The following is a 27,341-nucleotide window of genomic DNA, read 5'->3' as shown; positions in this document are numbered from 1 at the left end:
TTTGTTTTTAATTAGTGACACTGGTTTGTGTGTATGGAAACTGTTGGATGAGCTCATTGCCTGGCTGCAGTTTTGTCAAACATGTTTAAAGATGTTTCAGCGCTTATAAATCATCAAGACTGCTCTATGTATTTCATTGTTGTTCAGTGCTGGTTTGCTTCATGGATGTGGTTAGGACCGTAATTTTGCTAATGATTAACAGCCCTACAAATTGCAATTAAAAATTTGATAATTGTATTTGTTCGTCACTTGCATGTATGATTATGCATAACAAATGTACACTCATGGTTAGGCTCAGAATAAAGAGGAACAATCCAAACAGTCTGGATTGCAAGAACATAACTTTTTTATCTAAGGTAGTAACTTGTGCAGACGTGTAGCTATAAAACACATCAAACAAAGAGCATTGGGATGATCAAACCCAGAGCTCGTTGTGCAAAGACCTGGTTTGTGTTGGATGATCAGACTTGGAAGCAAACGGCAATTTTGTGAGCTTTGCTTCAGCACGTTTTCATGGTCTCTTTGGGCAAACGGCTCTGATTGTGTAATAAGAACAACACATGATGCGGAGCTGTGCTGTCCAAGGTGAATGTTGCAATAGAAGAAAGGATCTGTTGGATCCGACAGGTCTACATGTGTTTTAAGACTCTGAAGAGGAGCGTGCATGAGGGTTATGTAAGATGGCACACTGCTGCCTTTTAAGGGAACCAGAGAGCTTTACCCTGATCCTGTTTAGTCTGAACATCTCATCAGCAAATCCTTCATCAGCTTTTTCCTGGAAAAACGATGACCTTTAACAAAACTCTCACAAACCAGGCAGAAAGTGAGCTGGAAACTCCAATTCAATGTGTGTTACTGCTTGTGCAACTGCTTCCCACAACCTTCAACCAATGTTGTCAAACAGAGTTTCCGTCTTTGTTTAGCAGAAGCATTCGGCTGAATCTGCAGATATGAACACCCCAAAATAAAAAGGAAATAAGAAATTATGTGTTTCATAAAGAAACTGAACCATTCACAGACGTTGTGCCTGGAAACAGCCTGCATTTGGTAATACAATGGCAGAGAATAGATGTTGATTATGTTGCTTGGCGTCGCTGTCATGTTGAGTGGTGATGTCATGGTGTAGACGTGGCCATAGTGTGACTCAGAATCTGTCGAGGTCGGTCAGTGTGGGATTGAACTGATGTGTGGAGATGTTGTATCCTCAACTCATTGACTTGAATTACATTTCTTATGGTTTATTGCTTTATTTGGATTAGGTTAAAATATATGCTTTACTTCACTTGATTCCATTTAAGTGAAGCTGATCTTGTCTAGATTCATACTTTTATTCATCAAATTGATCAGAGAAGACATTTATGATGGTACATAAAAATCTATTTCAAATAATTCTTGTTCTTAGGAACTTTATGACCGTTGTTCTTATGAACGGACGATAGAATGATGGATGGCTGGATGGATGATAGAACAGTAGACGGATGGATGGACGGATAGATAGATGGATGATAGAATGCTGGATGGACAATAGAATGATGGATGGATGATAGAACAATGGATGGATGGATGATAGAACAATGGATGGATGGATGGATGGATGGATGGATAGAACAGTAGACAGATGAATGGATGATAGAACAGTAGACAGATGGATGGAAGGATGGATAATAGAACAGTAGACAGATGAATGGATGATAGAACAGTAGACGGATGGATGGATGGATAATAGAACAGTAGACGGATGAATGGATGGATATAGAGCAGTAGACGGATGGATGGATGGATGGATGAATGAATGGATAGATGGATGGATGGATGGATGGATGGATGGTTGGATGGAAGATAGAATGATATATGGATCGATGGAAGGATGGATTATAGAACAGTAGATGAATGGATGGATGATAGAACAGTAGACGGATGGATGGATGGATGGATGGATGGATGGATGGATGGATGGGTGATGGACGATAGAATGATGGATGGATGATAGAATAATGGATGATAGAGCGATGGATGGACGGATGGATGGATGGATGGATGGACAGAAAGAAAGAAATGAGTGCAGATGTCTCTCATGCTGTGTCACTGATACGGGTCATTTATATCTAAATATCAGTTTGTTAACAGCACAGAAAACAAGATTCTTTATATGAACATCTCCATCTGTTTTGTTGAGGAGAAGCACCCTGGAGAAGTTTATCCAGAGCTCCATAAATAACCATTAAACACATTAAACAAACCCTGCAGGACGTTTGCTCAAATAATGCTCTGCTAATCACTACCAGGGCACCGCCGTTTGACTACGCGCCTTGTTTTATATATTAGTTTGGTTTATGCTTTTATTAGATTGTGAGGACTTCCTCTCTCAGTTTGAATCCAGCCATGTGGTTTCCATTGAAACATTTATTTACTAAAGTACCGGCCACTTTTTCCCCAGTAAAGATAAACTTGGTGTTTTCAGTGAAAGATTCATTGTGTTTAAGCTCATCTAAGAACATCCAAGAAAACTCCTGTACTGTTCCTAGACGTTACATTTGGAAGCCGAAGCAGCTAAAATTCAGATATGGTAAAAGGCGTTTCGTTTCTGACACGCGCTGTGAGTGGTCGACCAATCACAGCAGACTGAACCATCTGACCAATCAGAGAAAAGGAAGCTCTCAGAAGAGAGGGGTTTAGATAGACCGAATCTTCGAACGAACCGTTTCAGACACAGTGAGAAAAGTGCTGATGTTGCATGATGAGAAGTTAAAGTGTTTGTTTTTTTTGTTTTTTTGGATGCCTGTAAACCTAGGAGACCTCTAAATTAGGGACATTTCAAATAGCATAAATGGGACACTTGGATTAAAATAAAATATTTTGTTTCTGACGATGTGATTTATCTTTTTTCCTTTGAAATTAGTGACAAAGAAGTGCAGAGACTGGTTGCATACACTGTTTAGGATAGTCTTACAGTCATCTAACATATGCTGTATATAGAGTTTTAGAGCGACTTTTCTGAACAATGCCGTGCATACTGGCAGAAGTGAATTAGAGAAACCCATCTGAAGTTTCAGGAGGCCATGCCATCTCCTCCAGCAATGCCACATGCTCTCTGATGCTCTCACTCTCCAGACCTCAGCTGTCCGGATGGAAAACCATTCTTCATTCTTTCCACAGCCGAGTTTCTCCAGTGGTTCTTATTGAGGATCACTGAACGCTCGTCTCAGCATCTCTCCAGTTTAATTCATACTATGTGCTTTAGTTTATAATTGAAGATATTCTAATTAAATGAAGTAGTTCACCCAAAATTTTACATTTTGTCATCATCTACTCGCCTGCATGACAGTCCTGTATTATTTTCCTTCCTCCGTGAAGCACACATTTGTCCCATTTCCACCACAAAAGAAAAAAACATGCTTTTGTAAATCATCATGACATAAAAAGTAGAAGATAAAAAGTTGAAATTAGGAGTTTAAAAAGTCATAATTATGACAAATTGAAATTGTAACATAAGTCTAAATTATGACAGCTGAAATGTCATAATTATGACATTTTATGCCATAATTATGACCTTATATCTCATAATTTCGACTTTCATCTCATTATTATGTATATTAGTATGATATTAGTATCTCATAATCTCATTTTGTCATAATTTTTGTCATAATTATAATCTACCAAAGCATGTTTTTTTGTTTAAAATAATTTCAACTCATAGTAATTTATTTGTTTATGTATGTAGTTAGTTTATATTGTCAAACGGATGTTTACTTATTTGGAGCTTAGATTTTGTCTAAAATCTTATTTTATGCTCCACACACACACACACAAAAAAAGAAAGTGGAACAATGTGAAGTTTATACTGAAGTGTGTTGACACTGCTAGTATGCTTTCAATCACAAACAGCCTGATATTAAAGATACTCATGTGACATGTTATTCTCTGCCTCAGATCTCCACATGATCGTTTTTCATCTCATCGCATGTTTTACTCTTTGAGCAACTTGCAGAATGATGTAATTGTGAATGCTGTGCAGTTGTGCAATTTCTAAGATGCATTCTGGGAAAAATGAATGCCAGGAGAGTCAGTTGTTCCTGCTGTAAATGTCTGGTTCTTATTAGTCAGTAGGTATCATGTGTATCATAGATTGACTGAGGTAATGCAGCATAACCATGCATGACGGTGCTACTGTATATCTCAATCTCATCAAACTTTAAATAAGCATTCTTAAGGTTTTACGTGTGTAAACAGAGTATTTCTGCTGTATTAGCAGATGTCTAAATTTATTCATTTAAATACATTTGCTTAAATAATTTCAAACAAATTGTTTAAATTTAACTAAAAGACACATTAAGTTTATTTATAAACTACATTTATTTATAATATAAAAATATAAATATATTATATTTAAAATACATATATTTATTTACACAATTTAAAATACTTTTTAAATATATATATTTTTTAAATTGTTTGAATAAAATTGAATTAATTAATGAATTACAAATATATTTAAAGTAAATACATTTTATTTATTAACTTATTATTATTATTATTATTATTATTCTTATTCTTCTTATTTTAGGATTAAATAAGACAGAGAATGTGCAGTCAGCTGGTGATAATGACAAAATAAATCTTTTCGTGGTGATACATCATCTTGGGTCATTATTATCAGTATCATATCAGCCTAAATTTGTATATCGATGAATTAATACTTCTGTTTTAATGCGTCTGTGTCTTTTCCATTCCTCACACACAGGGATCTACTTGCTGGACATGATTTACATCGACTCAGCCTATCCAGCGTCTGACAGCATCATTGAGACTCAGCAGAGAACCAATCAGATGAACAACATCCTGCGGGTGATCTCTGACCTCCAGGTGTCCTGCACATACGGTCAGTTCGTTTTCGTGAAATCTGTGGGGGAATTTCAGATTGATATACATGTGTGTTTATATACCCTCCTCCTCCTCCTCACAGATCACCTCGTGACGCTCCCGCATGTGCAGAAGTACTTGATGTCTGTTCGCTACATCGAGGAGCTTCAAAAGTTCGTGGAAGACGACAATTTCAAGTAAGTGAGGGGCTTGTGGTCTCAAAGGTAAAATGCATTTAAAGGGATTTATCTTGCAGTGGAGCTCCTTCAAACAGCATGATGACTTTAGCAGAACGCGTGGCACCAGAAGCCCAGAGCGAGGGCGACCCGTCGGCCAGACCCATGATTTAATAGTGCATGATTGCATTTGTTTTTTTCTAGACGGGCATCCCTAGGCATTTGACACTGGGAATTCACGGGTCACTGCTTTTATAGGCAAACAACATCGTGATTAGATTTTTGGGTGGTCGGCACAGTAAGAAGCAAAGTCATCACATAAATGTGGTGAAACTGTAACCGCCTTAAGACATTTTGATTGTACCATTAAATAGTGTTTTACACAAATGCAATGTGTTTTTATTAAAAAACACTGGGTGTTCTGTGAGTTTGAGCAACATGAAACTGCATTGCTTAAGCTCAGCAGGGTTTAGGCCGAGTGAGTCCAAACACATGGTGGAACAAACAATGAGATATAAATCCTCATATGCAATTGTTCTAAATCATATAACGTTTATGTACTTTATGTTTCCAGCAATTCTGGGTCAGAATTGTGTTTAAATTGCAATGATTGCATGTTTTTTAGCAACATTTTCAGACCATTTTATTTTTAATTCTGTGATTGGTTATGATAGTATATATTGCAGAATCTTGCGATCTGATTGGTTAGACCATAATGCCTTAGTTTAAAGGACAAGGTCACCATTTTTCAACCTGTTTTGTGTTGTTGCGCTCTTGGAAGTATACACTACTGGTCAAAATTTTTAATAATAAAGATTTTTTAATGTTTTTGAAAGAAGCCTCTTCTGCTTACCAAGGCTGCATTTATTTGATTAAAAATACAGTAAAAACAGTAATATTGTGAAATATTTTTACAATTCAAAATAAATGTTTTATAATTTAATATATTGTAAAATGTAATTTATTCCTGTGATTCAAAGCTGAATTTTCAGCATCATTACTCCAGTCTTCAGTGTCACATGATCCTTCAGAAATCATTCTAATATGATGATTTGATGCTCAAGTAACATTTCCGATTATTATCAATGTTGAAAACAGTTGTGCTGCCCATTTGATCTGTTTTTCTCTAGTCATGTAGCACTGATTTTAAATTATTTTTTAAAAAGTTCAAACTAAAAGTTAAGATTTTTTGGAAAAAACAACAACTGTCCCGTTGACTTCCATTGTACAGAAAAACAACAACAACAGAAACATCCTTAAATATCTTTCTTTGTGTTCTGCAGAAGAAAGTAAGTCAAACAGGTTTGTAACGAATTTATATTTCTGGGAGAACTGTCCTTTTAAATAGAGGGATGAACACTGTATTTAGCTGACGTGAACATGAACACAGTGCAAGATCCAGTTTCTGTAGAATTATTGTAATCAGCAGTTATTAGTTGCTACAACTTTAACCAAAAGCTTTAATGCTCATTTCAAAGAGAATGCAGTAGTTCTGTCTTTGTTTTAGTGTGAACTTCTGAAGTTCTCCTCGACCTCATTCCACCATGAACAGCTGTGAAGTATAAGTTTGTGAATTAGCAATTTATCAGAGAGAGTTAAAAGAGCCATTGATTATGCTGGATTTAAATGTTTATCCTGCGGGATGAGTGATCATCTGTGGGCCACTCGTCTCAACATTGTAAAGAGGCTGTTATCATTGGCATGCGCTGTATCTGAAATACATTACCGATATTAATGTCTCAACATGTGAGAGGAAATGTGACACTCCAATATCCTGATACACCCGTGCTAAAGAGCATTCGTCTGTTGAAGCAATCATATTAGCACAAAATTATGGAATATTATCTGGTGTTGCGTTTATAAAATTCAATTATCCTTTAACTGTCAACTTTAACAGATTTAAAACAAAAGCATCATGTTTCACAGTGCTTTTATACCTGTCTGAAAGCAAATGTGTTTCCTGTGGATGGTCATCCGTGAAAGACTCAGACATAAACACATCCCAACATCACTCTTTCATTTAGCTCATCGGAAATCATTGTTTTCTTGGCTTGGACCGAATCCTGTGCTGACGACGGACAATCAGTTAAATGTCTTTTTAATCAGAGGTCTTCAGGTTTGGGGAGAAACAGACTTAAAAATGGTGTAATATAACCCAAAAAAACAAAAACAAATGAAAGTCAAGGCTCAGCAATAAGGATTTTTTTCTTCTAACCTGGTCATTTTTACTGAACTGCTGAACAGGTGTACCGAATAAAGTGGCTGTGAGTGTATGTATTTTATATTTTATACAAGGTAACGGTACAGATTTTACTGTAATTCAGAGGTGGACAAAGTACACAACTTCCTTACTTGAGTAAAAGTACAGATACTACTGGTCAAATATTCCTCCGTTACAAGACCAATTTTTACTTAAGTAAAAGTACAGAAGTACTTGTTTTTAAAAGTACTTAAGTATCAAAAGTAAAAAGTAAATGTCAATGCATTATTTTATTATTGTTGTATGTAATACTTACAGTATCTTATGCCTCTGAATCTATGACAAATTTCACAGTTAGAAGACCAAACCCAATGTTGAAAATGAAAATCAGGTTGATGTCAGAATCCAACGCCAGATTGACATTAATCTCCAACGTTGGACAGACGTTGTAAATGAAAATCGGGTTGACGTCAGAAACCAACATCAGTCGGGTTCTGACGTCATACTGACTTTAATTTCCAACCAAAATTATCCCCTGACTGACATTACTCCTTTCTACTCAAGGACCGTGACAGAATTGTAGTGGAGTAAAAAGTACGATATTTGTGAAATTTGTCAAATGTAGTGAAGTTAAAATAAAAAGTTTCCAGAAAAAATAATACTCAAGTAAAGTACAGATATTCAAAAAGTGTACTTAAGTACAGTACTCAAGTAAATGTACTTTGTTACTGTCCACCTCTGGTAATTTTCAACCTATTTTAACGTCCAAACTATTACAAGTCATTCTTGTACAAAACTAGCCTGGGTGCCAGCCCCAACCCCGCCCACAACATTTTTTGGTCGGGAAGTTCGGTCTGGACTCGATCCGTTAAGGAGTAATTATGCTCGGCTCGCAGAAGGCCGAGCCAATCAAATTGCCAGGGCGGGCTTTAATCGATGATGGACAGATGATCTGCGGTTACGTAATCACCCACGTCACCAAAGAGCGCTTGGGATGACTGCAGCAGGAGATGTTTAGATTCCGCTATCGCGTCTGTTATAAGAGAAATTATTACTTTACTCATTACTTTACTACTTCTTCCTGCGTGTGTACAGTTGAGCTCTGTTGACAACTATGCGTCGCGTAAGGTATCTGTTGTGATGGTATACCATGATGATTTATGTTGCCCGTATATCTACATGTGATATTGTCCGTATCCCCCTTATTCATTTTCAAGTATTGTAATATTTTTGATAAAAAATAAAAAATATGCGTCGCTCAACATACATCACTTACTGCGTTGCTCTGATTGGTTGTAGGTCTATCCAATTGAGTGCAGAGTTGTTGTTTTTTCCTGGTTCGGTTAAGACACGCCTCATAATCAAAGCTCTATTGAGCAGTACACTGTAAAAAAATTCTGTAAAAAAACCCTCCCAAATCAAAAATTTCAAGTGACCGATAACATGTAAATTTTTCAATTGGCCCAAGTGAAATTCTTGTTGCAATAGTCTGTTAACATTGGCTCAATGAGAAATAATACGTCAGACTAATTGAAAAATTTAGATGTTATCGGTCACTTGAAATTTTTGACTTGGGGATGTAATTTTTTTTTACAGTGTATCAGACTCACATTCTGACTAGAATATGAGTATGACGAAGTCAGGCTAGTACAAAACCTCATCAGTAAGAAAGCATTGCAAAAAAATTCTAATTGTTTTGTTTAGTTGTGCATTGTTTGAAGTTTAGGCACGTATTCAACGTAAGTTGTAGTCATTCAAGCCATCGGGTCTTTCTTGCTGTTGAGTAACTGTAACTGTATTCTGTTAAAGTCGCAATAAAAAGACCTGCAATAATACATTTTTAAAGTGGCTGATCCAGCTGTTTATACAACGAAGGAACTCTGAGCATCTGTCATGAGTGTTATTTGTGGTTTGCCGTATCTGAAATCTCCAGGGTGTTTTTTGCACAGCTCAAGGCTGTTTTATTGCGGGTGAGATGGGCTGAAGTCCAAATCTCTAGAAGAGATTAAAAAAGTGCGAGTGGATCATGATGATAGTCGGTGGTTCTCATGTGGTCTCCACGGTGACGTTTCGTCTGTGACCCCGTTACGACCTCGCATGGCCACAAATGCATGGAAACAGTAGGATGTGCTATTGAAGTTCATCCAGAATTTACATCATTCTGCTGGCTTTATCCTGGCCCGACAAATCACCAAATCCCAGCCTCCCTCATCACCGCTAGCCATCTCACTTTCTGTTCCAGTGCCAGTGTTCTGTATGGGTTGAGAACATGAAAGAAGCGGCCGGCTCTAGATCCACCGGTCTGGAAACACTACACATAAACTCGGGTGGAAAATCAACTTCACACACCAGACACAGAGGCTGCTGAATGAGCATTATTTCAAATGTAGAAACGTGTTGCATATTTGCCATGTACAGTTGTGTTCAAAATAATAGCAGTCCAACATCACTAACCAGATCAATCACTAGTTTTGGTAGAAATCATATTTCTACATGGCAAATAATTTACTAGTAGGTGTAGTAGAGTAATAGAAAAACAACAGACCCAACAGTCATGACATGTATGCTGCTAATTCTGTATAATTGAATCATTAATTGAAAGGGGTGTGTTCAAAATAATAGCAGTGTGGAGTTCAATTAGTGAGGTTAATCATTCTTGTGAAAAAACTAGTGTCAATAAGTGGCCCTTATTTAAGGACGAAGGCAGTACTGGACTGTACATGGTGGTTATAGTGCATTTCTCTCTGAAGATCTGAATAAAATGGGCCGTTCCAAACATTGTTCAGAAGAACAGCGTACTTTGATTAAAAAATTGATTGGAGAGGGGAAAACTTATACAGAAGTGCAGAAAATGATAGGCTGCTCAGCTAAAATAATATCAAATGCTTTAAAATGGCAACCAAAACCAGAACGACGTGGAAGAAAACGGAAAACTACCGTTCGAATGGATCGAAGAATTGCCAAAATGGCAAAGACTCAGCCAATGATCAGCTCCAGGGTGATCAAAGAAGATCTAAAGTTACCTGTGAGTACTGCAACAATTAGAAGTATGTGAAGCCAAGCTATCGGCAAGAAGCCCCCGCAAAGTCCCATTGTTGAAAAAACGACATGTGCTAAAGAGGATACAATTTGCCAAAGAACACATTGACTGGCCTAAAGAGAAATGGCGCAATATTTTGTGGACTGATGAAAGTAAGATTGTTCTTTTTGGGTCTAGGGGCCGCAGACAGTTTGTCAGACGACCCCCAAACATTGAATTTAAGCCACAGTACACTGTGAAGACTGTGAAGCATGGTGGCACAAGCATCATGATATGGGGATGTTTTTCATACCATGGTGTTGGGCCTATTTATCGTATGCCACGGATCATGGATCAGTTTGAGTACATCAAAATACTTAAAGAGGTCATGTTGCCTTATGCCGAAGAGGAAATGCCCTTGAAATGGGTGTTTCAACAAGACAACGACCCAAAACACACCAGTAAGCGGGCAGCATCTTGGTTCCAGACCAACAAGATTAACGTTATGGAGTGGCCAGCCCAATCCCCGGACCTTAATCCAATAGAAAACCTGTGGGGTGACATCAAAAATGCTGTTTTTGAGGCAAAACCAAGAAATGCAGAGGAACTGTGGTCTGTAGTGCAATCGCCCTGGGCTGGAATACCTGTTCACAGGTGCCAGAAGTTGGTCGACTCCATGCAACACAGATGTGAAGCAGTTCTCAGAAACCGTGGTTATACAACTAAATATTAGTTCAGTGATTCACAAGAAAGCTAAATCTTCAAGCATTTTTCAGTTTATACAGTAAATGTTTGACTTTGTAAAGAAAAATTTGAGAACAGCCTAATATTCCCTTTTCTTCACTTTCTATAAAGTAATAACAAATTTGATACATTTTTCTTCATGTTTTGATCTTGAATAGTGTTCCCAATGCATTTTTGTGTATTGAAATAAAAGTTATTACTAGGATTTTGAGCTTTACTCACTTTTTTTAAACACACTGCTATTATTTTGAACACAACTGTAAATGTGCACTCTTAAAAATAAAGCTTCCAAAAAGAAGCATTTTTGGTTCCCTAAAGAACCTTTCAGAAAACATTCTTAAAGCGTAACTCTCTCCAAAATGCAACCTAGAGTCTTTTTGTTAATCTACCCGAGGCAAACTTTAGTTTAAAAGCATAATTAGAATGGAAACGGCACTTTTAAGTTTGACCGTATTTTCAAATTGGCTTTTGAATGGGAGTGATGGGGCACTTCTATGATAGCATCAAAAATCTTAAAATCTTAAAAAAATATTTTTAAAACACTAAGAAGGTTCGACACAACATGAAACTGTGCTGGAAGTATCACCAGGGGCTCTACACATGAACTCCAGCATTGAGAACAGTGTTTGTGTTCACAGAGTTTACTAAAAAGAAAGGTTTTGAACAACTCACTGTAGCTGTGTCCGCCGGCATTTTGACAGTCAAAAATAGTCGATCTCTAAAACCTATTTTTCTTAGTGTGAAGAACATTTAAAAAATCTAAAGAACCTTTTTTTTTACTTTGTGCAATGAAAATATTCCATGGATGTTACAGATTCTTCATTGAACCAATAAAATTGGCATTGATGCCAATAAAATAACTTTAAGAGTGTATTTATAAATGCTTATAGATTTCCCTTTACTACACACTAAACGTGTTATTGTTTAAGCATGTAGACTTTCCTCCTCTTAATGATTTAAAGAAATGTCTTGTAATCTTACTATGGAAAAAAAGTGATATAAGAAATCCCCTTTATACAATTTGCTAACAAGTAGATAATGTGAGATGTTAAATAAGAATGACTGAACAAATCACTAATGTGAAGTTTATTTATTTAGTTTATAAACAATAACAGATACTGCACTGATAACTGTAACTGTAAGGAATTTTCTTATGTTAAATCTTATTTTTTGTATATGCATTTTTTTATTTACATATATTTTAGTTAATTATTATGTTCTTATAATAATTAGTATTATTTTTACTTTATGTACGCTGGGGTGAGAAAGTATACACATATAAAAGTGCAATTGTTCTGTGGATATATATAACTACAGTATAACTAAATTAGAATTGAAAAACGTGTATATAATAGAAGTTGCTTTTCATTTTTAGTGCTGTCTGCTTTAAAGCAGAGCTTTATGAACTTTAATTATTTGTTCAATCTATGCATTAATAATTCTTATTAGGTTGTATAAAGGTGATGCAACTGTATTGTTTTAATGCATATCAGTAAATGTGCAGCAGTGTTTTGTTTTGGTTACTTCCATATTTAGTTTCTGATGTGAATGCATGGCAAATCATAATCGCAGACCTTCTCAGGTGCACTTTCTGTTAACATTGCACACAAAAATTGGTTGAAATAATCCCTTTTTAAAATTAGACATGGCATTAGCTCATACTCTGCAGTATTGACAGAAGTTGACTGAGCTTGTCGCAGTGCACTCTGGGATTGGTTTATCTGCCCGGGAAACATGTGGTGCTGCTTTAGGATTTGTCGGCGGCGTCTTTTTGCCTACCGTTTGGAAACAGCCATTTCGTCTGGAGCTCGTCTTTGAAGCCTAGAACTGTAGTCTTGCTAAGGTTTGGAATAGTTTTACGTTATCTGCTCTCTGAACTCTCAACCTCCAATCTCATCGGTAAAGATTTTTGTTTTCGTTACTGAGAAATGCTGTTAAGCGCAAATTACAAGAGAATGATTGATTGCTGTCATTAGCGTTTCTCCAGGGAATTCTCCACACCCACCGGTTGGTTATCTGACTCGGAATATTTCACCTTCCTTAAAAACAGTGCGTTATCCGTAAAGAATCTGATCTTTTCTTTCACAGATCCCCTGAACACTGTTCCAGGTTGTTGAGTCGCTGTTTTTGGCGGTTTCATTTTGTTCTTTGGCTATCAATAGATGCAGTCTGTTTTGTGTTATTTATTTTTAGTGTAAATCCAGTTTCATTTTCCTGGACTGAGGCATACGGATGTCATTTCTGCAGATGTATAGGGTGGTCTAAGCCATCTGAAAATATTCAATGATTTGATTATTACAGAGGACACACAGTTATCGATCTCTTGTTCGGTCATAAGCGTCAATAAATGTCCAATTGCTGCATTCTAGATGAGAAAACTGATAACGCCACATCTATTGTTTGTTAAAAAGAAGATAAGATTGAATGTTAAATCATTAATTATGACTGTGAACAAATCAGAATAAAGGTTGAAAATAATTTTTCCACATACACAGTATATTTGTTTTGTTCTTTGTGGAATTTATTTTATTTGATTAGCATTACAAGGAAACAATTTGTAAAAAATCCATGTCATGACCCCTTTAAAGCAGAGCTCTAGGAACATTAATTATTTGGTCAATAATTTGGCCTTTTGTTCTCACATCTCTCACATGTTCTCACATTTTCAACAGATGTAGAAAATCAAAACCTTCACATCCCAATTTGCTTAAAGCGTCATGCAAAAATCTAGTTTTTTGAGAAAAATCTAGCTGAGACTGACCAGTGTTTGAAAACGTTTTTTTACATATATGCATTTGGCAGATGCTTTTATCTAAAGCGACTCAGAATCGATATCCTTTTTTTAAATGCATGCATTCACTGGGAATCGAACCTGTGACCATTGCGTTGCTAGCGCCATGATCTGCTGTTTTAGCTATACAGAAACTTTTGGCTTCGTTGTGTTTATATTGAACATTCCTTTCAAAAGCTCACTTTACATTGTGCCAAAACACTATTAAAAAGACTACTTTTGCATATTCTGTGAATCGCAGTTGATGGGGTGGAAATAAGAGATTACAGTCCAGTTTATTGGATTGTTAACAAAGTCCCTTCTGTTCCCCTATAAAATCGTGAAATGTTATCGGCCCAGGAGATCCCGTTTGGGTTTCTCAATGTCTCCTCCAGGTCAAGTATGTGACTAGTAAAGCCAAATGTGAGCGTGAACTGTGTGGGGTGTTACTTCGCCTCAGAGGCCTGTTAGAACCTTTTATAGGAAAGGGATTTTGAAAGATGAAGTGGTGTTAGATCTGTTGTTTTGCAAGTGATGAAATCAGAAATCAGGCTCATTAGGGCAGGTCAAGTAGATGAACACTGACTAGGTGTTAAAATGTAAATGTAAGTGGTTATATGTTAATGAGCTTGTAGTTTTGATGTCATAATTATTATGATTTCTGATCCGTTTTGCAGTTCTTTTCAAGAAATGTTCTTGGTGCACTGGGGGAAAGTTTTGAGTGTCTATACTTCATCAAACTCTTTAATATGAAAGAGCAGGAAAAATCCTGTTTTCCATGATATGCTTTTTTTTTAATTCAAAGTGACATCTTTTACTGTAACATAAATCTGAGTGCTTAAGGTTGCGCTGTTGGTTGAGGGTAAAATGTTATGATTTCACTAACACGTGTTATTTGGGGTTTATGGCAGATCCTATTCAACTAAATTCATGCTCAAAGCCTGTACCTTCAGCCAGACATAAGTTGGTTTTGAAATATTAAATGAACCACCCTGAAGCTTCATGGAACTTGTGGAGGTTTTTTTGTGAGACTTTTGCTTGTTCTTTCCATTACAGACTGTCTCTAAAAATTGAACCAGGGACGAGCTCCCCACGCATGGCCACATCTAAAGAAGATCTCGCAGGTAAGACAGCTGGTGCTCTCGAAATCTCATCATTTCTACTGTTACATATGCTCATTTAAATTACACTGCAATTTGTGTAAAATTTGTAATGTTTTTGAAAGAAGTCTCTTTTGCTTACCAAGGCTGCAATTATTTGATCTAAAATGCAGTAAAATTGTGAAATATTATTACATTTATCCACAGGATAAATTTTGGTTTAAAGGAATAGTTCAACCGAAAGTTTCAAATTAAGCTACTCTTGTGTTCCATGTAAGAAAGTATTTTATGTAACTATATCTTTGCCCCGTACACAACTATACACTACCATTCAAAAGCTTAACAAGTCTGAAATTATTTGATCAAATATACAGTAAAAAGCACTAATATTGTGGAATATTATTAGAATTTAAAATTTGAATATTAAATATTGTAAAATGTAATTTATTCCTGTGATCAAAGCTGATTTTTTCCCCACATGATCCTTCAGAAATCATTCTAATTTGCTGTTTTGCTGCTCAAGAAACATTTCTGATTATTATCAATGTCGAACAGTTTTGCTGCTTATTTTTTTTTTTTTTTTTTTATTTTATTTTGGAAACTGGCACATGCTATTCCAGGATTTTTTAATGCATTTTTTATTCCAGCTAATTAACGCTAAAAACGTTGGCAGCCAATCAGAATCCATTATTCTTTAAAGAGCTTGAGCATTTAAAGTGGCAGATGACAAAACTGCAGTGCGCGCTTATAATTAACAGGGCGATATCGTCTGTTGGTGTGGTTTAGTTATCGTTATAGTTATTGTTCTTGGTTTGAACGGGTCTTTCCTGACCTCAAACTTTTGAATGTATAGCCTATGTAACTTACTGTACAGGAGAAATCCTAGTCTTTTTCCCCAAGCATCCATTGTGTTGTCCCATCTGAGTTCTCTAGACTGGCTGAATGAGGTCACTGGCCCCTGATGTTAGAGTTAATGAAGGGCTTTGAGGGGCCGAGCCTCTTTGACTCATTGAAAGAGCAAAGGGAACTGGAATGGGCTCTAATGTGGGCTGAGAAAACAAACAGCACAGAATGGCTCTCAACGGATCCCTCGTTATAACAACATAGCAAATCGACATTACACCACCACATGGAGGCATCCGTCACTGAGCCCAGAAAACACAGATTAAAAAAACAGCTCAGATTTACAGTTCACAGATTTTATTATTATTATTATTTGTTTTTTTAATAATTTCGAAATATAGTCATCAAATATATCTGACATCGTCCAAAAACTTTTTCTATTCAATATACTATTAATTTCTTTTTATCACTCATTTTTGGGTTTGACGTGCCTTGAATTTATCTTTATAGGCATTGAGAGAAATATTTCATCAGAGATAATAAACGTTTGGATCATATGATGTTATGTTTAGGGGATTAATTTACCATTAATTTACTATGGTTAATCATACATATGTATAATATAATATAATAATTAGGTATAATAATTTTACGCTTAATTTTAACTTGACTAATCTACAGTGTGTGTGTTTTGGCCAACTGCTCATATGAGCACATTTGTGCTGAAATTGAACAAAAAATTGTAGATTAGTTTAATGGTTTAAATCACTACATAATCATTAACTCCTCTAATTAAGGTGTGATTTTGTCAACAAAGGTTATGAGATTATTTTACGGTACTTATAACAAAAGTTCAAACCATCTGAGAGCACTTTCAGGGTCTGTTATGAATATAATGAGCATATGGGTGTGTTTTTCTCATCCTCTTTGAACTGTTTAGATTCCTACATTGTAAATGCTGCATGTTGAAGTACATGCTCACATTGTAAAGCACTTGCCCGTGAGCTCTAGTCACACGTGTATCGTTTCTAAGCATTTACTCCTGAGCCTTGAAACCAAACCTATAGGTTTCCATGTTCGTAAAGCTTAATCTGGATGTTGTTTGTGTGGTTTCCAAGACAATCTGTAACCGTTCAGCCTCTCTTGCCATTTGCTAACATGTTTTATTCTCATTCCAAGGCCTAAGGTTAACGTCTACAACGTTTGTAATGATTGCAGTCCTAAAGTTTTTGATTGTTAAAAGACGTCATATGCTTAGACATTTTTCCCCAGTGTAGCATCATGCCATCTGAATATCACCACCAGATGATCCGACCGAGTGTAATATAACGCAGCGGTCTTGGGATGTTAGCACCATTTGGCTTTTCATTCGTCATTGTTTCCTCATAATTGTATACTTAAATGCCAGTGCGTGACATAAAGCAATGTTTGGTATATATAAAATGTTCTTTTATTGAATGAGATGCCTGTGGTTACATCACATCAAGTATTGGGCGGACAAGGTCTTTCCTGGAGTCTCAGGGTGACTGGCTGTTACGTAACCCAGTAGATGTGTTTGTCAAGACGTCCAGCCGAGGAAATGAGATCTGTCCACAAAACTCTGGCCAGAAAACACATAAAAACACAGAACAGGCGTTCAAACACACCCCTTTCTTTATTATGACTATCATTTGACAAAGTCATCAAAACTATGAAATAACAGAAACTGAAGTATGATGTAGTGACTAAAACATGTCGAAGAGGACCTAGTAGGCTTTTTTACATTTCTTTAGTGTGTAATGTTGCTGTAAAGTATGAAAAAGCTCTGCAAAGTAACAAAGCACAAATCACTCCAGCGGGAGTTATTCTCTATATCAGTGTCAGTGTTTCTGAACTCCCTGAAACGCCTCCGTTGTAGTCTTGAGTTTTCTTCAGGGAACGAAAATGTCACAATATTCCTCATTTAAATAATTCATATGCAGAATAAAGGGGCGGGGCTTGGTTGAGTTAGTTAGTAGTGTGTTGAAAATGGCGGTTATAGTGAGGGGCGGGACATTTCCCAAACGCGCTCGAAGCTCTTGACCAATCACAACACACTGACCCAGTCGACCAATCAGAGCACAGTGGGCTTTTCAGAAGGAGGGGCTTCATAGAGACAGCAACTAAACAGAGCGTTACTGACAGACTGGGAAGAGAGGAGCTGCAACATTGCAGAATATGGGGGAAATAATGTGTTTTTTGAACATTCAAGCATGAAAACCTGTTCTTATAGTGCCCAAAAAACAAAATCAATACTGAAAAAGAGCATAATATGACCCCTTTAAACAAATCAACAGCTGTGTAGATTCCAGCTCTGCTCATTTTTCACTGAAAAAAAAAAGAAAAGAAAAAAACATTTGTTGTTGAAACTCTCAGAAATTGCTAGTAGATTTCACAAACATTTACAAAGAAATGGCATTGAATGAAACATGAATTTTTGAAGTTGGAAGTTTTTAATGTACTTATACTTGGGATGTTTTTTAAACACTGTTGAATGAGTTCATATGTATGATAAACACTTGATGATTGATTGTCATCCACTGTAAACATCTGTACTGTAAACATGCAGAATACTGTATGTTGCAAAGAAACATTCGATTGTACGGTGGCTGAGAGAGCTCAAAACGCTGCACCTGAAGAAAACACATGCAAATAGAAAAAACAGCAGCAAATTAGGAAAACATCTTCATCAATTTGACAATACATGTGCTGCAAATACTCACAATGCAACAAAATACAGACACACGCTGCAAATACTCACAAGGATGTTAAAATAAACAAGAAACTCACCTTTCAGGTCATCAACAACAGGTTCGTCACTTATTTGGGTCCCTTGAAACATTTACGTGCTATTTGCAGCGTGTTTCTGTATTTGGTTGCGTTGTGAATATTTGCAGCATGTGTTATTAAACTGATTTTTTCTTGGTGTGTTTTCTTCAGTTGCAGCATGTTGAGCTGTCTCGGCCACCGTACGATTATATTATAAAAGATCCCATCATCAATGTGTTTAAATAGGAAAGTACAGGGTGTGCATGAGCATAGCTATCGCTCTGTGTCACTCGCAGAACACAGATGCTCAATATTTCTCAAATATATCACTGCCAATCTGTTAATAGCTGGAAACAGCCGGTTACATTCATGTTGGTAACGGCAGGTCTTACTCACAGACAGAGCGGAGGCAGAAACGTCTCTCTGCTGTGGGTGTTATCCTCAGCTTGGCACATTGTGCTCTCCCTGTCATCATTTAGTTGTTTTGTGCATGCACTATACCGTTCAATTGTTTTTGTTTTTTTTAAAGAAATTAATGTTTATTCAGTAAGGATGTATGAAGCAGCACAACTGTTTTCAACGTTGATAATAATCAGAAATGTTTCTTGAGCATCAAATCATCATATTAGAATGATTTCTGAAGGATCATGTGACACTGAAGACTGGAGTAATGATGCTGAAAATTCAGCTTTGATCACAGGAATAAATTACATTTTAAAATAAATTACAATAGAAAATTATTTTAAATGATCATATTTCCAATATTACTGATATTTACTGTACATTTTATCAAGTAATTGCAGACTTGTTGAGCTTTGTGTTTAGTTGTGTACGGGGCAAAGATATAGTTACCCAAGAGACTTATTTCCATGAAACACAAGAGTAGCTTAGTTTGAAACTTAGACATCACATATTGGTTGAACTATTCCTTTAAACCAAGCTAGGAGATGTTGATCTAGCCTGTGGACATCAACATCCACAACATAATTAGAAATGCAGAGATATACGAGGCTCTAAAGTCACCTAAATCTCTCTTCTAGTAGCAAAAACAAAAGAAACACATGCTACATGAGTTATGATTTCTGTACAGTTTGACCTCATATGAGCTAAAACACTTGAATCCGCTTGTACAGACCGCGAGATTGATCGCTAACAGGTTATGCTAAACTCAAAGCATGTGTCTACCATACAAATTACTTTTAATTTGGAGATGAAGTGAGTTTATACACAATTATAAGGCAAGATCTGCCAAATTCAAATAATGTATATGGGCAATTTTATATAGCAATTCTGTTTTTGTTTCATAATTTAATTTATTTACATTTATTTAATACAGAAAATGTTGTATATTTATTATTATTATTATTTTTTTTTTAATACATCTTGTTCCTAGAGCTAGTATTATTTAAAAACAAGTGTAAAGTTTGGGAAAGAGAAATTGGTGCAAAGAGACAGAAAAAGGTCAGAAGTTGCCCTGAACCCAACAAGTAACTTTAATATTGTTTTTGGTTTGCTTTGTTTTAACTTTCTTAAGATGTTTCAAGAAACTTCTTTTAACCTTCTTAATTTTTTTTTTTTTTTAAAGCTAATATAATTAATTTAGCTCTCCAATTGTACTATGTTTGATTGCATAAAAAGACATAAGAGACTGGATACCTTTGAAAATGCCATTTTCGTTTCAAAACACTAGCATTTTCAAAAAATGTAGGCTATATATAACATATAATGCGTAAAACGTATAATAAAAACTCACGAAACGATACAGAGATAATGCAGTTCTCATGCTATTCTTCTGGCACGATCATTTTATTAGCAAAAAATCCCACCACTAGTATGGTCTAAAACGCAATTGTCATCCTTTTTTTACCACAGGACAGCAAATGCGAGTAAATCTTTGCAGGCATGCAATATGGAAACTGTGCAAAGGAACATTTCTCTTCAGCAACACTATGAAAGTAAATAGCAAGCACAACAATGCCGGTATAACCATAGATATCTATGGGTTCAATATGCGTCACATGACTCAACATGTGTCATCTTTTTCAAATACCTCCATTTTCACAGTCCACACTACAACGCGAAAATGGTGTTTTCAAATGTTATCAACTTCGAAGAGCGGTTTAAAAAAGCTCTCAGTCTGGACGCAAGGCCAAAGCGGAGAGAAAAAGATGTGTTTTCAAACAAAAGCGTATTACAAGGCCTATACAAGCTGGTAGTCAGACTCATTAATGAAGGTTTTAACAAGAACCAGGTGAAGATCATTTCCTGAATATCCCACTGTGGCGTTTAGGCATTTGCATGTTAGAAACATGGTGTAAAGTATTCGTCTGACCCAGACTGGAAGAGGCTGATCACTGTTTAAGGCTCCATTAATTCTCTCCATTAAATGTGTCTTATGGTGTAAAGTATCTCAGCGTGATTCGAGTCATTATTGTTTCCACTTCCCCTTTTTTGTCCGCTGTGGAAATCTTGGTTATGAGCCCTTGAGTCTGAGACACTCTGATCACATGTTTTGATTGTTTCGTGTGATGAGATAATGAAGTTTAAAGAAATATCTCACCCAAACATTTGCTCTCCCATAAAGTGGTTCCAAACAATGACTTTCTTTCCTCTGTGAAACATTGGATATCTGAAAAGAAAGTCATACTGGTTCATAACAACATGAGGGCTAGAGTTTTCTTTTTTGGATGAACTATCCCTTTAAAAACATTTGTGAACTTGTAAAACAGTCAGATTTGCTCTATTTCCTCTATTTTAGAAAAAGCAACTGCTAAATGCATAAATGGAAGTATTCTGAACTTAAAGCTGCTGTACATGTTTGTTTTTTTTTGCACATAACTAGATTTGCACATTATTTTCAGTAAATGTGTTAAACTGATGTTAAGCTGTGCAACCATCATGTTGCTATGGGTGTTGTGGATGATGTTTGGTTGCTATGATGTTCTATATGTTTTAAGCATGTTGCTATGCAGTTGCTAGGCTGTTCTGGGTGATTAGTTGGCAATTGTCAAGTAGAGATTTGGGTGGTAACTTGGGACAAGTTACGCATCGAAGGATAATACTGCTAATTTTGAGCAGCGGTAAGAGAGACATATTTTGCGATGCTAATGATTGTTTCCAAACTATTTTCCAAAAGAAAACTATTAAAAAACATTGTCGAAAAACTTAAACTTAACTTAAACTGTTGCCTCGTCAAATAACTGAAAAAAAGTTGAAGTGCTAAAATTACTTAAACAAAACTGAAATATCAATAAAAGCTAAATGGAAATATATTTTTAAAAACACTAATACAAATGGCAAAAGCACATAAAATTAATTAAACTAACATTAAAATAAACTGAAAATAAAAATTAAAGTAATACTTTAGGTTTTATTTAACATTAATTAACTGCAGTATATAACATGAACTTACAATTCATCTACAGCATTTATTAATCTTTATTTATCTATATTTATTAATACATATTAGGATAAATAATGTGTGCACTGTGAACTAACATGAATATGAACATTTATATTAACTAACAACTACAAAAGTTAATAAATGCTGTAAAAATATTGTTAACGTATTGTTAGTTTATGTTAGTTAATTCATTAACTAATGTCAACCAATTAAACCTTATAGTAAAGTGGTACCTTAAAGCTTATTCAAAATATGAATAAATACTACACTAGTCAATAAATGCTAAAATAACACTGGTTGTAGTTCTAGAGGTAAAAGCAGTTTCCTCTCTCAGGACTGAATGATCTTCTGTCTCCCTCAAGAGGCTCAGAGAATGTTCACATCTCTGCTGTGGCTTTGACTGCTAAAGCAGAGCCTCGCTGACAGAGTCTCCGGGGGTTTTCTTTCATTGTTTCATTGAGTGATGCTGACAACAATCGGCATGTGCAGAGCCAAACTCATCCTTCTTCCCTCTTTCTCTCCTTCTCCTCCAGGTCCGTCTGACGTGCCTTTCATGGTGAGGTATAATCGACGGCCCACTTGCCCTGATGCCAGCGTGGGGGGCCATATTCCCACCCCACCGCCCTCACGCCACAGAAAGAGCCACAGCCTCGGCAACGCGTGTGTTTTCTCTCCTCTCATGTATACACACACTCACACCCTGTTTACAGCTGGTATTAAGATGTGTTTTGGTCGATCAGATCACAAGTAGGCAGGGGAGACACGTTCCCGTTTACACCTGGTGTTTTAATCCGTCTCTTTTGTCCACTCTCGAATACCTCTTAGTTTCTGCTCTGACAGACAAGATCAGCCGAACGCTGTGAGTGTGTGTTAGAAATCAGGAATGATGAGAGAACATTGAGCTTGGTACGTTGTTCATCTTCAAACCAAACTTGGGTCTTCAGCCGACAAAGTTTAAATCCCGTCTGGCTAGAGCTCTTCACATAATGTTCACTCATTAGTTCAGTAGACGGAGAGTAGACTGTCTTTTGTGTCTGTTTGAACACATTCGACCACATGAGCGTTTACACTACTAAAGCAATCCGGTCGAATGTGTTTTCAACTACCTCTGGAAGTGGCTCAAAATGTTTTAGACCCCGTTTACTCCTGTATTTAGTGTCCTCCACTTGTGATCCGAACAACCAAAACGCTTCTTAATACCAGGTGGAACCAGGTGACAGTAAAGACATTTATAATGTTACAAAAATTCTATTTCTAATAAATGTTGTTCTTTTTAACTTTCTATTCATCAAAGAATCCTAAATAAAAAATACGTCTCTGGTTTCCCAAAAAATATGAAGCTGCACAGCATTGATAATAAAGAAGAAAAAAAAGTTTCTCGAGCATCAAATCATCATATTAGAATGATTTGTGAAGGATCATGTGACACTGAAGACTGGAGTAATGATGCTGAAAATTCAGCTTTGATCACAGGAATAAATTACATGTTACTATATAATCAAATAGAAAATATTTATTTTTAATTGTAATAATATTTCACTGTTTTTACTGTATTTTTGATCAAATAAATGCAGCCTTGGTGAGCAGAAGAGACGTCTTTCAAAAACATTAACCTCAATCTTGAACGCTAATGTAAATATCAAATATGCAGCACTTTTGCTTTAGTCTGCCAAGCTTACCTCGCACTAGAAACTGGTTAAGACGATGTTGTTGGACCTCATGTCTCATGATGGTTCTCTCTCTCTCTCTCTCTCTCTCTCTCTCTCTCTCTCTCTCTCAGTATGATGTGGCATTTCGGTGTGGTGGAGAGTAAAAGTGCGACGTTCCCCTCAGAGAAACCCCGTCACCTGCTGGACGACAGCTTCTTAGAGTCTCAGAGTCCGACCCGGATCAATCCGCACAGCTCATCCGTGTCCAACGGCATCTCTATAGGTATCACAACAAGCTGATGCGCTTTACACAAGCACTGCATGTCCCGGGTGTTATCCCTCCACTTCAAATAAATAAATGCATACATACATAAAATGTGGAAGTACTTGGAAGTACACAGGCCTAGCGTGAATGTGACACTTTTGGTTACACTTTATTTTAATGTGTCTGTGTTACAGTGTAATTAAACATTTATTACTTAGTAAAAATAATTAACTATATCTATATGTACTAACTATAGGCTTAGGGTTACTTGCATGTTACTATTTATAGTTATTACAATTGCACTTTATTTTACAGTACGTGCACTTACATGTACTTACAGTGTAGTAACCTAAGAAAGTACTGGTTAATATAAGGTAACTACATGTGTTAAGGTTAGGTTTAGGGACAGGTTCAGGGTTAGTACTAGCAATTACCCAGTTATTGTAATTACTATAATAAGTATATAGTATGTACACGGGGAACAGGACTACTGTTATTACTACAGTAACTACATGTAACGTGTAACAAGGACACTGTAAAATAAAGTGTTACCAAATTTTGTATTATTGTTAAAGCACTTGCATGAAGTATTCTGTAAAACTCTCTTTATAATTTGATCTGTAAAGTATCTCAATATGTCTCAACAGTACATTTTTACTTTACTTCTTGTTGTGTTTCTGATGTAATTCCTGAGGACAGATTTCAGGTATAACTGCATGTATTGTGCAAAAGGTACTGTACCACATGGCAACAAGATTGAAAGACTAAATATAACTTTACACAGAGAAAACCAGTGATTCTACCACACAGATCACATGCAACACGTACAGTAAAGTCAGTAAACACCCCATGTACTTCCATTGTTGAGGTATTTTTTTTATTCTTCATGCTGATTGGTCAATAAAGTGTACGTCACTGTAGAGACCAACTATTAACCTTAGTTATAGTTAGATTAGAACATTATTCCACAACTCTTTTTTTTAAACCTAGAACTTTATGCTGAACTGCTTTTGTACCTTATTGCTTCATTATCACGGTCAGAGATGAAGGATTGTGTGATTTGTGCTCAAATGGAAACGGTTGTGGTTTGTTTCTGTTCATCAGGCAGCAGTCAGAGTTCCTTCTGTGGTGATCTCTCCCCGGGACTCGAGAGGTGAGACTCTGTCATGTAGTTGTGTATCATCTAATATCATCTGCTCACATTACAGCTTTATTATGGGTTACTCAGATCATTCTAGAGTAAAACTGAGCTATTATGAAAAAGAAAATGTTTTTCTGTGATTATAAGAGGTAATCTAACTGGTAACCTTTACAATAAGGTCACATTAGTTTACAAGTTAATGCATTAACTAATAATGAGCAATACATTAGTCGGTAACCTTATTGTAAAGTGTTGCCATAAATCCTTCATATGATCAACTGCCGCCATGTATCTTTTCATGCTAAAGGTTAAAAATGAGAGTTCTAAAAAGAATGTTTTTTTTATTTAATTTTTCATTCAAATTTCAACTGTACTTATTTTTGTTGTTGTTTAATTGTCGTTTCCCGTTATAAATGTTTAACATCCATTTATGTCCATTCCACAGAAAAGCGTGTAGATATACATTCAGCAAAACACAATAACACAACTAAAGCAAACAAAAACTGGTCTCAGAACAGTTTAAGGTTTAAATGGATAGTTCGCCTGACAATGAAAAGTCATTTAATCACCCTTACGTCGTTCCAAACCCGTATGACTTTCTTTCTTCTGTGAAACACAAAAGGAAATGTTTAGCAGATGTTCACGCAGCTCTTTTCCATGTGACCGAAGGGCTGTTAAACACCATGAAGCATTTCAATATTTGCACTATAAGTTTGCACAGGAACATATGAATACAGAAGACTTGATATATAAAGTGTCGAATATACTGAAGGATGTTTTTTGTAAGTTGAAAGTAATCACTGTACTGTATGTTTTAACTGCATGGAAAAGAGAAAGTGAGTAAATTATGAGAAATCTAATTGTTGGGTGTACTATCCTTTTAGCATTTGCACAGATTCAATAATTGTATTATTTTTTCATTAGTCAGTGAGACTCCGTGTATACACTTAAAAAATTATATATATTTAGACCTACATTTAAGATTTATGCATTTGAATTGCATATACAATTTCCATCCATTTGATTTACACAATTTTAACTAATAAACTTAATGTGATGCATATTTGTCAGTCATACATAAATGAAACGGGTAATATTTCTGTGATTGGACTAATAAAATGAATGTGTTTAAATACACAATAACTAGGTTTATGTATCTATTATCAATAAATCCAATTTGTTTCATACATTTTATTTGCTGTAATACAGCTAACCATATTTTTACAGTTCATACTTTTTCACTGAATAACAATGCACAGATTTATGCTGATTCTACTCAATTTGAATAAATGCATTTTTAGATTATGTGAATAAAATCAAAAAGATGCAAATAGCTAATAATAAACAGAGGTTTTTTTTTGTGCAGAAATCTTACTCGTTTCTTTTAATTATGACAGACAAATATGCATCACATTAAGTTTATTTGTTTGTTTATGTTAAAATTGTGTAATTCAAACAGAGGGAAATTTTATATGCAATTCGAATCCCTAAATTTTAGGCCTAAATATTTCTTTTGAGTGCAGTTGTCGGCTCAAATTGCACTGACGTTAAACTGATTGTGCCGAATGTGCAAACAGGGGCCGCATGTACTCGACTCTGGGCCCTAACTGGAGGGTCCCTCACCGCAACTCCCCCAGAGACCGCAGCCATGCCCACAGGTACCAACTCCACGGGGTCAAAGGTCACCTCTCCATTCCTCTGGGGCGTCGGGTTCACCAGTCTCGGCATGCAGCGTCTCTTCTTTAACATCCCAGTTTTCCCTCTCTTTCGGGTTTAGACCAAAGACTGTCATGTCTGTCATCCGTTTTCTCTTTTTCCAGATGTCAGGATGTTTATAGACCAGAATTACTGTATTTCTAGAAGAGAAAAGCTCTGTTCCCAAACCTAATGAGCTGTCTTACGGTCCTCTGTCCTCTCGGCCTACCTAGAGACTTCCTTCTGATGCAGAATCATAACTGGAGTGACACTGAACATGGGCAGCATTCATATCACATTTACTTTTACATTCAGTCATCTAGAACAGGGGAGGCAAGGCAGTGCTAGGGCGCAAAAAATGAACAAATAATAAAAAAACAAGATTACACTAAATCAATAAATTAACTGATTAAAATAGACAATGACAGTTAGGTTAAAATAATTAATAAAAACAAACAAAAATATTAAATAAGATTAATTCATTAATTAGATTACAATAAATAATACAGATATTTAAAAAATAAAATATAAAAATAAATTATTCTTTAAAAAATAAAAAAGAAGATTAAATTAATTAAATAGATTTAGTAAAATAAATAAACAATAACAATTATGTTTAAATAAATAATAAAACCATGATTAAACTAACTAAATAAATAAACTTAGTAAAATAAACAATAACACTAAGA

At 35.8% G+C, this 27,341-nt stretch overlaps 1 protein-coding gene across 2 annotated transcripts in view; it reads left to right on the top strand.

Annotated features, from left to right (window-relative positions):
• LOC311083238 (ras-specific guanine nucleotide-releasing factor RalGPS1) overlaps nucleotides 1-27,341 on the top strand; it is a 140,752-nt gene that overhangs the window by 107,705 nt on the left and 5,706 nt on the right. Inside the window, exons 9-15 of one of the 2 annotated variants that reach the window (XM_084114633.1) lie at nucleotides 4,742-4,879; nucleotides 4,964-5,057; nucleotides 14,826-14,893; nucleotides 22,436-22,562; nucleotides 23,683-23,834; nucleotides 24,921-24,969; nucleotides 26,535-26,615. In XM_084114633.1, coding sequence (XP_083970759.1) covers nucleotides 4,742-4,879; nucleotides 4,964-5,057; nucleotides 14,826-14,893; nucleotides 22,436-22,562; nucleotides 23,683-23,834; nucleotides 24,921-24,969; nucleotides 26,535-26,615 — 709 coding nt within the window. The remainder of the gene's footprint in view (nucleotides 1-4,741; nucleotides 4,880-4,963; nucleotides 5,058-14,825; nucleotides 14,894-22,435; nucleotides 22,563-23,682; nucleotides 23,835-24,920; nucleotides 24,970-26,534; nucleotides 26,616-27,341) is intronic. The other variant, XM_084114634.1, reaches the window with a different exon arrangement.

The sequence above is a fragment of the Abramis brama genome, assembly GCF_963993115.1.
Source record: "Abramis brama genome assembly, chromosome: 5".
Classification (NCBI taxonomy): Eukaryota; Metazoa; Chordata; class Actinopteri; order Cypriniformes; family Leuciscidae; genus Abramis; species Abramis brama.
Note: the sequence above shows the minus strand (reverse complement) of the source record. Positions and strands in the feature narration are given on the sequence as shown.